This window comes from Pinus tabuliformis, chromosome 2_1 (assembly GCF_031772625.1).
Source record: "Pinus tabuliformis cultivar Carrire ecotype Pingquan chromosome 2_1, CPIR1, whole genome shotgun sequence".
NCBI lineage: Eukaryota > Viridiplantae > Streptophyta > Pinopsida > Pinales > Pinaceae > Pinus > Pinus tabuliformis.
The window spans coordinates 399,341,881-399,357,087 of NC_142299.1; the positions used below are offsets into that span (position 1 = coordinate 399,341,881).

Sequence of the window (15,207 nt, forward strand, 5' to 3'; positions counted from 1 at the left end):
AGCCAGTCTTGCTACTCCTCATCGGGGCTCCCATAGCAGGGTCTAATCCAAGAGGCTGGGTACCTCGAGGATCCTACCCCTCATCGCCTGTAGTCCACCTAACTACAACTCGATGTCTCCTCACTTTTGCTCAAGTGGTGCTTGTGAACTCATGGCACAGTCATCGTCTGTCAAAACTTCCTTCCCTGCCCCTGTTGGCACTGCCTTAGTCTCGGAAGATTCTCCCTTACTCTTCTTCCTTGGACACTGGATCGCATAATGACCCAGCTCCCCACAGTGGAAGCACTTGATCTTGGAGAGATCTTTCTTCTTTCACTTCTCTTGCTTTCCCTCATATGTTAGGGCCACATCTTCCCCCTCCTACTTGACTTTGATCCCCTTGTTGCTGCTACCCGTCTTCAACTGTCATTTGATCTCTTCCTGGTGAAGAGTTGCCCACATCTCGTCACAAGGTGGGAGAGTCCCTCTACCCAGTATACTCTGGACAAATACCTCTCAGTCTTCTAAGACAGCATTTAGAGTTGTCCTCACCATCATCTCCTGATCCAATGTCGCCTCTATAGCAATCAACTAATCTCGGATCTCATTCAGTCCTCCGACGAAGGCGTCAATCGGTTCTCCTTTCTTCATCTGATACAACCTCAACTGATTCTCAAGCAGCATTCTTCTTTGCACAAAAGTATGTTGGTACATCTTCTTGAGAGCCTCCCACATCTCAAATGTCGTTTCCTTCTCGACTATGTGTCCTTGACCCCGTCAAGGATAATGCTCTTTGACCTCGCCATTGCCTCCTCGTACTTGTCATTCTCATTGGGGTCAACTGGGATAGCTATTACCTTCAAGGCGAAGTTCTTGACACGATTCCTGTCAAGTACGAATAAGATTTTGGCCTTCTAGACTGCGAAATTCGACACTCTGTCCAATCTATCCTGGTGTCTTACTCCGTGTAGTGCCATGATGCTCCTCTACTTCCCTCCTGGAAGTTCTCTGATCGACTCCTCTGAGTCTCTACTTCCCGTCTAGGAGTTCTCTTCTGGACTCCCTTTGAGTCTGAATTTCCCTCCTGGAAATCCTTCTGTCGTTGTCAAGATGCTCCCTACTCTGATCGTCTTGTGCAACCGCACAACTGATCCAGGTTCCTCAGCTAGAAACCCTCGGTAGCAACTCCTCTGGCCTTGCTCTGTCAGGTATTGTTCTGACTACAGTACCTCACCAACTCCACTCTTCTATATTCCCACAGCCTTCTAAACCCCAGGTTAGCTCCACTCTTCTATATTCCCACAACCTTCTAAACCCCAGCAACCTGAAGGTGAGAGCTCCTAGGCTCTCGCAATCTCGGCACCAGCAATCCGGCCTCCTCAGCCAACTGCGTCAGCCTTCCCAGCTACTGCGTGGCTCTGCGTGAGGCTCCCATTTGCCTCCTTAGCTTCTGCGCTGCCCCTTCTCGACTCACCTTTGATGACGCAAGCACTGCATCACCCTTCCCTTGTTGTTGCTCTGCTAGAAACAGCTTCTGTCACCTCGGGACAACTGTTTTCTGCTACTATTGCTCCACTTGGCTAATGTCCTTAGCCCTCCTGTGATATGCAATCACGCTCTGGTACCATGTTCAAGTTTCTAAGTTTACTTAGAAACCCTCCATGCGCTTTATATGATTTGTTCCTACCTACTTGCTATTTTACTTAACAAGTTATTTACAATGTAAATATTTAAAATAAACACTAGTGCATGCTCAACATATTACAGATCAACAACTAAAAGAAACAAAAATAAACATACCATATGACACCATTATTTTTGGACTAATGTCCCCGCAAAAACCTAATGTGGGAAAATCAGTGCAGCTATCTGAGGGTTTTCTTATTAAGCAATATCAGAGTACAATTTGGGTGTCGAAACTAGCCTACCCAACAGAGAACTTCCTTGGCAGTAATACCTCTCAGTTTCTGACAAATCTCCTGGCTGAAACCCCGGATAATCCTTCCAGCAATGACTCAGCACAAATATGCCCCAAAAACCCCAGCGTCAGCCTGTCTTTGGACTGTGTCAACCCCTCTCTGCCCCACGCTAGCCCTGCGTCAGCCCTAGGAGATCTTGCATCAACCCTCTCACCCTCTGCGTTAGCAACACTGGCCTCTTTGAGGCTCTGCGCAACTCCTGGCTGCCTCTGCGTGGCCCTGCATGAGCCCTGGCTGGCTCTGCATCACTCTCCTTGACTACTGCGCTACTCTTCCGGCACTATCTCTGCCTCTCTGTACTCAAATGCCCCTCAGCTGCATCTCCCGATCACTAATTCTATCTCTCTTAGCAAACCCCGCTCTAGAGAATAGAATGACTAGTCACTCTAGTGTATTCTCCAAGTGACCCTCAAGCCTCCTCTTATAATTTCATGTTAACATATCAACAGTCGAGATTAAGTCCCTAATCAATGGCTAAGATTAGATCTGGCTTGATCCATCTCTTTTGGACCATTCTAACACAGTTTCATATTAATCCACATTAATATTTTATTTTCCCTAAGTTTAGACATAGTGACTCCATTAAAAATATTAATTATTTTAATATCTCCTGAACTGTTTAGAATCTGTCCAAACCCTTTCTGGGTATTGGAGATCTCATGTGCCCCAACCTCTCCACCAATTTTCGTGGCTAGAGCACATCTGATGCTATCCCAAATCAACAATCGGATCAAGAATTGATGGTGAGAACAACCCTGAATGCAGTCTCAAAAGACTAGGAGGTGTTTGTCCAGAGCATACTGGGCAGGGCAACCCTTCCAGATTGGGAGGAAATGTGGGCTACTCTTCGCCAAGAAGAGATCAGAAGGCTGAGCAAGGCGGGAAGCAATGGCAAGGGGATCAGAATCAAGGAGGAGGAGGTGGATACTGCCCTAGCATCCGAGGGAAAGCAGGAGAAATGGAAGACAACGGACCTCTCCAAAGTCAAATGCTTCCACTGTGGGGAGCTGGGTCATTATGTGACCCAGTGTCCAAGGAAGAAGAGCAAGGGAGAGGCCTCTAAGACCAAGGTTGCGCCAGCAAAGGGCGGAGAAGGAAGTGGAGACAGAGGATGATTGTGCCATGAGTGCACACACACCACTTGAGCGGAAGTGGGGAGACATCGAGCTGTAGTCAGAGGGACTACAGGCGATGAGGGGCAGAATCCTCGAGTTACCCAGTCTCTTGGATTAGACATTGCTACAGGAGCCCCGAAGAGGAGTAGCAGTGTTGGTGGATGTCAGTATAGACGGATGCGGATGGACCGAGAGAGCTACAGTGCAGGATTCCCAGGACAGCGTGAGGCAGCAGTGCGAGAAGCACAGAAGTGTTGCACCAGTGCAGGATGGCACAAAGAGGTGTGCAATAGTGCGAGATGCACAAAGTTGTTGCAGCAGCGCAGAGGTCAGAGAGGGAGCACTTGTCAGTGACAAAGGGAGCTTCAGCATCAGGAGTGTTTCTAGTCTGACGGAGATGCCAGAGTTGGGAGATCAGTTGCTTACTTCTCAGTAACTGAGTTGCAATGCAGCAGTTAGCAGTGGTAGTGCTATGGGCAGCACGATGCAACATGATGAGAGGGGTTGCAATTCGGATGCAGCAGTGGTAGTGACAGGGCCATGGGTAGTAGTACAGGATGCTGCAGTGCAGAGGATGTTAGGCAGTAGGCCTAGCATCAGCATAGGGACCGATGCTGAATGATCAGAGTGATGCTCAGTGAGGAGTATTACTAGAGCACAATCCTCGCTAAGAGGGAGTGCTAATTTGGGGTAGCATCGGATGTGCTCTAGCAACGAAAATTGGTGGAGGCTAAGGCACATGAGATCTCCAATACCTAGAAAAGGTTTGGGCAGATTCTCAACAGTTTGGGAGATATTAAAATAATTAATATTTTTAATGCAGTCCCTAAGTCTATATTTAGGGAAATTAAAATATTAATGTGAATTAATATAAAACTGTGTTAGAATGGTCCAAAAGGCATGGATCAAGCCCGATCTAATCTTAGTCGTTGATTAGGGACTTAATCTCGGTCGTTGATTTGTCAACGAGAAAAGTATAAGAGGAGGCTTGAGGGTCACTTGGAGAATAAACCAAGAGATCAAGATTTCGACTTTGTGGGGCTGGGTTTACTAAGAAAATTGAGAGAGTGATCAGAATTGCAACTGAGGGGCAATGAATACAGAAGCAGAGAGGCAAAGATAGCACCGAGAGGATCAGCGCATTAGCCGGAGAGAGGGATAAAGAAGTAGCGAAAAGTTCACGCAGAGCCAGCCAGGGCTCACGCAAAGCCGGCCAGGAGCTGTGCAATGCCCCAACGTGGGTGACGCAGAGGGCCAGAGGACTGACACAGTGCCTCCAGAGGCTGACACAGGCCAACCCAGAGTAATGTTGGGCTAACGTTGGGCGACAAAGAGGCCAGTGCAGTCCCTAGAGGCTAACGTTGGGCGACAAAGAGGCCAGTGCAGTCCCTAGAGGCTAACGTTAGGGTTTCGTTGGGCAGATTAGAGCTGTGGAGCTGTCGGAGTGTTTATCCGGAGTTTCAGCCGTAATATCTACTTCCGAGTAGAGAGGTGCTACTGCCGAGATTTTTCTCTGTTGGGTGAGCCGGATTTGAAACCCAAAATGTATTTTGAAACTGCTTAATAAATCAAACCCTTAGATAGCTGCACCGGTTTTCCTGCATTGGGTTTTTCTAGGGACATTAGTCCAAAGATAACAGTGTCACTTGTGCACTTGTTTCTGTTTCCTTCAGTTGATGATCTGTAATGTGTTGAGCATGTGCTTGTATTTATTTCCAGTATTTACATGGTAAATAACTTGTTAATTAACAGAACAAGTAGGTAGGAATAAATCAGAAAGTACATGAAGGGTTTCTAACGTGTTAGACTTAGGAATTCCAACATAAACAAGAAGGCATGTCTAAGGAGGCATGACCGCTCATGAAAGGGTGCTTACCTAGCTATATATAGAGGACCCTCACTCTCAATTGTATCATCATTCTTATTCATACATTTTATATATATTCTTGTATCCGCAATGGGGATCTACATATTCCAAGTCTTTTGGAGTATTTAACTTGAAGAACGAACTTTGTTGGTTCCATTTGGTATCAGAGCCATTCGATCCTCTGGCAAGTTCAACCACTGCACAAGAGTCTTGTTCTCCGATCCAGGCCTTTGGCCATCAAGCACGTCGCCATTGTTGTCGTCAAGATTGAAGCATTTCACTACACTTTTGGAGTTTCTCTGTTGTTGGCCCTTGGCCATTTTCTTTTAGAAAAAAAAGGGGGAAAGTATTAAAAGAAAACAAAATCAAATATCTATAAAAAAAATCAATATTCCACCAAGACTTCGGGACAAGGAGACGCAGGTGTAGGGGGACGTGTGGGAGTACCCTCAAATTTTAGGGAAATTTAGGGGGGACGGGGGGGACATCGAGGTTTATAATTTGTTTTAAGATATATATATATATATATTTCAAATTCATATTCAATAATGAAAGCATAAATACAATGATACATACATAATTGAATTAAGTAATGAAATACATTTATCCATACTCATCATCCTTACTAACACATACATGATTCATCCATAGACCACGAGATTCAAAAATAAAATACTCTGATACATATTCATCATTCAGTATTTACCATTCTAGAATCTACATGGATTTAAAAATTAAATTCATCATTCATCATTCTAGATTGTAAATTGATTTAAAATTAAAATTCATCATTCATCATTCTAGAATCTAATTAGTACTAAGCAAAATAGACTATAATAGATACTGAAATCTAAAGACTGGAATAGTAAATTGATATAACTAAACTCAAAAATAGTGGAGTGATGAGTCTAAAAGTCGCTCTAAAGTACACAAAGGGCTTGGTGTTCTTGATTAAATACCAATTCCATACCCTTGTACATGACAAAATGCAATGGAAACATTGCAATCCATCGAATCTTGAATTCCTGAAAAACTGTTAAGTCTATTGGATTTTGAGTGAGATCTAAAATTCTACTTTCTCCATATGAAATCCAATGAGGTCGGAACCACTCTCAAACATCCCGAGTCATTTCATGGTAATGTTAAAAATTTAAGTAGGGAAATATGATCAAATACTAGTTTTCCCCTGTCATAAATCATTGTTTACAACCAAATTTCAAGGGGAACACATAGCCCATTTTGAGGGGGGGACGCCCAGACATCCCCCTTTTGGGGAGTCGCGTCCCCCACATCGGAGAAACGTCACTCCTTGCGTCTCCCCAAAAGGGGGACGTGGGGAAACGTTTCCCCAAATGTCCCCTCGTCCCTGGTGCATGGGGTGCGAGGGCTACGCGCACCCAACCTTGGGGGACGCGTCCCCGTGGAACACTGAAAAGAATTAATAATAATAATAATTACTAAAAAAAAAAATTAAAAAACAAAGTTCATCAAAAAAAAGTATTATAAAAAAAATGAAAAAAAAAGTTACATATAAAAAATAAAAATAAAATAAAATATTACTTGGCCGGTTTGCACAAGGAAAAACAAAGATCATTGTAATGTCATTCAAGTTTCCTTGACAGCAACCTCCGTCTCATGCCATCATCAACAGCCACCAACAACCACCATCATCCTTTTATCGTTCATATGTTCGCACATCAATATTCAATACGTCGTTACCTATCACTATCCTGAGCCGCCAACTAATAGAGCCTTGACCGCCACCAGTCAATCCACCTTTACTCGAGTTAATTCACGTCCGCTCGTGACCACCATTTCCAACAGGGGTCATCCAACGTCCCTCCACCAGAGTTCAATCGTCACACAGTCGTTCCACCCCAAACTGCCGCCAACCTCAAGTTGATTATATTGCATAGCCACAGTGAGCCGCCAATATCAAATTAAATAAAAAGGTGAAAAAAATTGTGTGTTCCTACAGCGGTCGTACACGATGTTATTCATACACAGTGGTCTTCACTGCTCGTACACGATTGTTGCAGTACTACAGCACATTTGGTGATAGTCAGGTGCCCTATTATGAATAAACAATAATCGTAAACTTACTTGTGTCGTGAAATCAATTCAAACTATTTTCACTTTCCGTTTCTTGCAAAATTGTTATGTGAACAGTGATAATTGAATTTTCGGCCAGCCATATTTTACCATACAAACGGCATTTTTCAAGCCTATAATAGTCATTACATACCATCTAGTTTGGGTAGTCGTGGATATAAGTTGTGATTATCGAAGAGAATCAAAACAGCCCTTGCCTTGTCTTCACATTTCTTTTTACGTGCTTTTCCATTAGGAGTAGTATGCTTGAAGGTGAATAGCCACCATTTCACTACAGGGTGACTTTTCAAAAACTCATTAAAAAGTTGTACCTAATTATTCAAAGAGTTAGAAGGTTATTTGGGAAAGTTAAAAGTGAATTATTTATTAATCAAATTGATACCAAGAAATCACTAAACAAGGCCCATACAATTAAAAATCAGATTCCAAGTCCTTAAAAAATTTAACTTATTAGACATTAGATACTATAATATAATGTGAATTATCATAAGAGCTATAGAAAGAAGAAAGAAAAAGGTGAAGCACATTAAAAAAAAAAACAAAAACAAAAACATTATATATATATATATATATAGATATATATTGTAAGCATTATTAATATTAGAAGCCAAAAGTATACGAAATTATTTCAAGGAAAAAAAAATATTAAAAATTTCTTATTAAAAGTCAAAGGGGTAATAAAGTGAAGTCTTATAAAGAGATTACTTAAAACCCTAGTTTCATCTTGAAAAAGCAAAATGGAGTTAATCGCTAACGAGAAAGAAATTGAGTCTAATTCATAAATGAAAGAGGGAATATTTCCTAAAACTTTTAGTATATGTGTTGGTGCACTATTTAAAATGAAAGGTTCACTTGCGGGAAATGACGTTATCATCTCTATTGATCCTACTCAAAATAATAATTAGGTTAGTACTAAATGTGCTAACCAATTAGTGATTTTTGAATCAAATATAATCGAAACGAATTTTGTTGACACAAGTGACAAACAATACGACATAAGCAATCTACAACTAAGTATTGGAGACTATACTTTTGTATCGCAATCCACCATTAAAACTGTATTTTGCGACAATAGTGATATAATTATGGATTCAACCTGAATTGAGTCACTAGGAACTGTTATCCTAAATATGAAGAAGTTTTTGATATTTTTCATACAAAAAGAAAAATATAACATTACAAGAGGTTACAGTGAAGCAAGATTCCATAACACCAAAAGATATGCAAGATATCGCAACAGTAATTTCTCAAGAAAGTAAAAAAGTAATACAAAATATGCAAAGGGAAATTGACAAAATCACCACTAACAAAAATGAAGAAGTTACTGGCCTCAAGGATCACAACAATAAATTATTAACGCAAATTAAGAAACTTTAAAATGACAAGAAAATATTGAAAAGAAAACTATAAGAATTCAACACTAAAAAAGTATCGAAGTCTTCAGACGTAGTTGACCAAGTTGAAGAAAGAGGAATGAAAATTGATCCAGTAAATATCAAAACTCCAAAAGCTGCCAACCCAGTTGAAGGGAAAACATATTTAGATGTTGTAGTTCAAATGATGAAAATTCCAAGTGAAGGTTCTGTAATTAAATGAACAACATCAGTTTCTTAAGTAAATCAAGAAAATTCCAAATGCAGGATAAGCGAAAGTCAAACCAAAAAAGCTCCCTATCGACATCCGAATCATGAGAGTAGACAACTCAATCAAGTTACGTATTTGTACCATGCAGAACATAAACAACAAATTGATGTTCCCAAGAATATTGAAGTAAGCTCAACCCAGTATAGTGATAACAATTCATCACAAATTTCTAGTAATTAAAAGATTCCACAAAAGATTAATTTAGGATGGTCAGATCCCTTCTCAGTTCGACAGTTTTATTTATTGCTCCATAGATCATATCGTCTTGTATCAACAAAGATGACAGTTTTGAGACAAGAAGACACCCAAAGCAAAAAAAGAGATCAAGCCTTTTCATCAATAAGCTTTGAGGACAAAGCTTTTTTGAGGAGGAAGGCAATGTTACGAATAAAATATATATAAATAATTGTAATAATGATTAGTTAATTAATAATTAGTTAAACAAAGAGGCATGTCTAAGGAGACATGACCGCTTGTGAAAGGATGCTTACCTAGATATATATACAAGACCCTCACTCTCAATTGTATCATCATTCTATTCATACATTTTGTATATATTCTTGTATCTTCAACGAGGATCTACATATTCCAAGTCTTCTGGAGTATTTAACTTGAAGAATGAACTTTGTTCGTTCCATAACGATATCTTATATAGTAGTTGGTACTTAATGTATGACGATCGAAAGTGTAGATGATTGGACGTCGTAAATGTATTAACAAGGTTCTAGCCATCTAAGGATAGAATGTTAGTTTTTATGAATGACATATATACAACTAGAATTTTTGGTCAAAACCCTCGATCTGATGATTGACATTGAGAATCATATATATCAATCCTAGTCATTAGGGTTTGAACTCAAAACCTTTTCAAGAAAAACAAAAGGGGTTGGAAATGAGAATCCAAGGCTTGTGGATTGATTGCTTCCTCCTAAATAAAGGATCCTTAGATTTGACATCTTAATGTTGAGGTCGATTTGCAAGTTGGATTCAAGAAGACTAAAGATAAAAAATGAGTCGATACACTCTCAAAAAGGTAAGTAACTTGTATTTCTTTTATTGATTTAATCATTACTGACATTGGATTATTTATGGCTTGTAATCCCTAGTTAGGGTTTGAAGAATAAAATCTAAGGTTTATGGTCCAAATTAAGGAAACCCTATCTCCTTAATGATGTGGACTCGTTAATGACATTGATGATGATGATGTGGACTCATTGATAACGTTGATGATATTGATGATGATGATGATGTGGACTCACTGATGACGTTGATGGTGTTGTTGATGATGATGATGTGGATTCGTTGATGGCGTTGATGATGTTGATGATGTTGATGATGATGATGATGATGAGTGGATTCATTGATAACGTTGATGATGTTGATGATGATGATGATGTGGACTTGTTGATGATGTTGATGTTGTTGATGGCGTTGATGATGTTGATGATGATGATGATATGGACAGGTTGATGATGTTGATAATGATGATGTGCATGTAATGGTGATGATAATGCAAACTCCTTGATGTTCTTGATGATGTGGTTTCCTTGATGACATGGACTTTGTGAACTCTTTGTTGATGATGTGGACTCCTTCATGACATGAACTCTTTGATGATGATGTGAATTTCTCGATGACGTGGACTCTGTGATGATACTAATGATGTAGACTCCTTGATGACAATAATGATGTGGGCACACTAATGATGTGGACACCTTGTTGATGATGTGGACTCATTGAGGATGATAATGATGTGAGCTTGTTGATGATCTGAACTCATTGATGATGTAGATGACGTGAACTCATTGATGATGAACTTTTGATGTTGTGGACTCCTTGATGTGGCTCCTTGATGATTGTATGAGCAAACTCAACTCCTTAATGATGTGGACAAGGTTGGCTAGATCTCAGAAGGCTAAGGTCAAGAGGGAGCTGATACACTCTCAAAATATAAGTATTATCTTGATTGTTTTATTTCATTATGAGTCTCTTGGCTTGCTTGGTTGTTCTTGTTCTTCCATAGCCGCCTAGTGAGAATTGCAAACACATAATGGAGACTGCCAAGGTGTGGCAATCATTGGAAATGATGGAAGTCTAAGAACAATGTGACAAGAAGATTCGTGATATACTCTGTACTAAGATAGAGCAGACAAGATCAGCCTAATTGAAGCAAGTTTCCATGAAAGTGGCTAGAAGTTTTGAAGACAGATGCTGACCTGGATATGTTATAGATGAGCCCATGATTCTTCTGCTATATAGAGGACTTATGTGTAAGAGGGAATTGCTTTTGAGGCATCAGCCTAGTGATACCTTTGGCACAACGGATTGTGAATCCATCACATCTCCCTAATCTAAGTCACAGGACACGTCCTCCAAGGTCCCGTGTCCCGTATTTTACGTGCCAGACAAGAAAACGGCCCTAAAACGTGTCGAAAACGTTTTTCATCATGTGCTATAAAATGTAAAACGTATTCGTTGGTTTTCGTCGTGTCCTGCATCTGGAAAACGCGTATTCCGTTGATAGAAAATGTTACTTGCGTAAGCTGCAATTTTTTTTGAAAGAAACAAATAATTTTTGAGTGGGGCAGCGTAATGATCAAGTCTAGGCCCTAGTATTGATATGCTATTCATGGTAATGTTAAATTCTTAAAGTAAAAGTGACATTCTCCTTTTAAATTTTTAACATTACCATGAAATGACTCAGGATGTTTGAGAGTGGTTCCAACCTCATTGGTTTCATATGGAGAAAGTAGAATTTTAGATTTCATTCAAAATGCAGCAGACTTATCAGTTTTTCAGGATTTCAGGATTGGGAGATTGTAATGTTTCCAGGTGACACCACTTGCCCAAGCTACCCCTGCCACCAATAGAAGACGTGGTCTACCTCCTATAGCTGCTACTTCTAGTTCTTCAGCTTCTAGAACATAGCAAACCCCACTGCCAACTCCACCAGCACCAGCATCTACATCTAGAGGGAAAGGGAAAGCTGTGGCATTTTCTCGCAAGAGGGGCAGAGGAAATCAATAGGATTAGACTTTAGTTATTTTCTTATGTGCTTGTAAGTTGTACATGAACAATGAACATTGAATATTCAAGAATCAAGACCAAGCATATCACATTCTAATTTCTAAATAGTAAATTTTGATTCTATTTATTTTTTTAAAGTGAACTATGAACTTTGAGAAGTAATTATATTTTAATTTGATTAGATAAACTACAACCTGCAATTTAATATGGATAAAAAACTATATTTTGGTGTGTATATATATATATTTTTATTAAATATATATAAACGTGTCCCCCGTGTCCTGTTTCCAGGTCGCTGCGTTTCGTATTGAATACTCGTATTTACGTGTCCTCCGTGTCTCGTGTCCTCATGTCATGTGACTTAGTCCCTAATGAATGATTTGAATACGCTGCAAGACACTAATGTTGATTCTCTGATTGGTTTGTTAATCTTGCTGCTGAAGTCTACTATTGTTATTTGTTGGGTTCGATTATGGTCTGCTGATCCTACTATGGCTGTTGATGCTTGCTTCTGTGAGAAGCCACAAATTGTCTGCTGAACTCTATTATGGTTGCTGATGATTGCTTCTGTGAGAAGCCACTGCTGAACTAATAACAGCACTTAAGCTATGATCAGGCAGTTAGAACCACACATCAACTATAATTAGTAATTACACTCAATTACTGGAGTCAAAACCTGGGTTGACCATAGTAGCCACAGTTAAACCTTGGTTAGCTCTAAATATATTCAAGCATTGATATACAGTTATTCATTGTCATTGCTGGCATTTCTCTCTCACAGAAGACAACTTTCTCATCATCTTCTGTCAATGACATGATTTATAAGACCCATCAAGATTTACTGTTGGTGGAGTTCATTTAAGGCGGGCGAAGCAACCCAGATAAGTACTAATAGCAGCATTTAGTGAGTGTTTCATATGCAATGATCTGTTGCATCCTTAAGCATCAAAATTAATGCACTCACTTTGATATAGAGGGGTCATTTTGGGAAGTTAATATTCCTGCTTTCTTTGCCTTTCCTCTAGAAACTGAAGTCTTGTGGACTGCTTCTCTCAAAAAGTGATACTTCTCTTTGAAATGACCATGTTTATAATTTATATTATTACATCTTTACTGCACTTCTGCCAGCACTAGTTAGGAACACAATAATTCTACAGTTCTAAAAACAACCAGTGCTTATAAATTTATAAATGACAGCTAATTTAAGGTTACAACTTTCACAGTTTTGTTTCATTTTACTTTTACTGACACTTTTTCTTGACCAAACATGTCTACCTAATATTTGAATTAAATTGAGACTGAAATAAGAAGACAATAGAATCTCGAGACAATGATAAAACTGAAAACAACATACCTCAATGCTCATAAGAGTCATTTGTTGGCCAGCCCCAACGCTAGCAGGATCACGAAAGCCAGTCTGACTCAGTGGTGTCTGCTTTGCCCCTGCTGGTGAAGGAGCTGAAATCTGAGAAATATCTTGCCAAATTCTCGGTGACTCTTGATGGCCAATTTCTTTATGTAACTTTGCATTTGTCAACCTTTTTATTGGATTGTTGACAGGACTGTTCCCATCTCCAAATTGAAGTTTCTTTGAAATGTCATGTATTTGGAGGTGCTTGGAAGATCCAGATGGCATCCCTTCACACTTATGGTTGTTGAACGAAGGGCTCACTGTACAATCTTTATCTGTTAAAATAAGGTTTTTGGATCCATTTAGTCCTGCTATACTTGAAGATATGTTTCTGCAAATTGAGGGTTGTCTGGTCCACTCATAAATATAGTAGTATCCTCATAGTCTAAAGAAGAAGCTTTAAAATTTTCTAAGGCATTCAAATGCCCTTTGTTTTGCTTACCTTTAATATGACTCTCAACTACTCCAGTATTTGGCAAAGCAACTGGCTTATCATTGTCTACTTGTGACAACCACTTTATTATGGCACATGTGGATGGTGGTGGCTCCGAAGGAGTCAAAAGATATAAGACTGAACCATCATTTTGGTAATGGGTATGGATACCAACTACAGTCTCTGAACCATGACATGGACCCCAAAATTCTTTGCCGATATAAGACTTCTCATCCAGACTCCTCACTCGATCTTTTCTTTCCATGAAAAATGGGCGAAGATGTTTGGCTTCTTTAGATTTAACTGCATGGAACATTTCCTTTATAGTCACATCATTCAGCATCATAAAAAGTAATACAGCGGAGGAGCCACCATTTATAATTAGAGAAATTTGGTAGAGCATGAAGTGTGATTCCATTAACTCATAGCTAGACCATCCTATGGAAAGATAAGAATTGAAAAAGAGAATAAGAAACCTCTCTACTGTGCTACAGACAAGAAAAACATTCAACCATCATCTTCAAAACAGTACCCAAAACCAGTTAGCATAGTACATTTGCATTGGTATTTGATTGATAAATCTGACGAGAATAATAAGATCAAATTAACTATCACTAGTAGTGCTAGGTTTGAGATCTTGTGTGGTCAAAGAAATGATGTCAAATGTTGCCCTCATTGACTCAAGCTTCATGATTATAGAAGATAGAACCACTAGATTTCTTGTAAGTCCTATGAGTTGCATTAAATCATCAGCCCATGGCCTACCACGCACACATTCTGTTGATTTCAGGTAGCATCAGATGTGCTCTAAGTCTCAAATTTTGCAGGGAGGCTTGGGCACATGTATTCCAAAGAACTCAAAAAGTGTTTTGGGAAATTCCACCTGAAGACAATTTTATTAAAATAATTAATTATTTTTAATGGGACCTATTGTCGCACAAATTCTCTGGGCAGCGCGACAACGCTCAGACCGGGGGCTGTCACCTGATCCCCGATCTCTCCGTTTAAGCCGTCTCCCGAGGCTAAGGGGGGTAGACCCTATGGGGTAAAAGAAGACCAACTGTGGACCAGTTGGGTTGGGAGACACAACAAGGAAACTTAGCACCTGATTGATTTTAGAAATTAATGTACCAGTGCCTTATGGAATTAATGATTAAATGATTATTTATTAAATGTTGCAGAAATATGAACCTTGTAAAACAATCATTTATCATCATATATCTCAAGCAATACAAGCTATTCAATAAACTCACAATGCTTTAACAATGATTCAGCAATTAAATTTCTAAAGATTGAATGCTTTAAACAACCATACAATTTAAATGCTAACCAATTACCACTTTCATATAGCTAACTTTAAATAAACATTTAAATGTATTTAACCATAGAAAAGTGGAACATAGATACCACAAAAGATGCCAAAAAATGAATTTTCAATTTGTTGTTAATTTTTTCAAAAAATTTTAATTTTTATATATTTTTATATTTTTATAAAATTCTAAAATTAAAACAAAACTAAAGTCTAAATGAATAAAACTTAAATCTAAATAAAAATCTAAACTAAAAAAATAAAAATAAAAAGGCTAAGGATTACTTTTTTATGGTTTTGGGAATTTTTTATTTTTTTATATTTTTATCAA

At 39.0% G+C, this 15,207-nt stretch overlaps 1 protein-coding gene across 2 annotated transcripts in view; it reads right to left on the reverse strand.

Annotated features, from left to right (window-relative positions):
• The window catches only part of REV3 (recovery protein 3), a 410,344-nt gene that overhangs the window by 217,852 nt on the left and 177,285 nt on the right, over positions 1-15,207 (reverse strand). For both annotated transcript variants that reach the window (XM_089402764.1, XM_089402765.1), the window contains exons 12-13: positions 13,577-13,870; positions 13,078-13,409 (exon numbers count right to left, since the gene is read on the reverse strand). In XM_089402764.1, the coding sequence (XP_089258890.1) occupies positions 13,078-13,409; positions 13,577-13,870 (626 nt within the window). The remainder of the gene's footprint in view (positions 1-13,077; positions 13,410-13,576; positions 13,871-15,207) is intronic.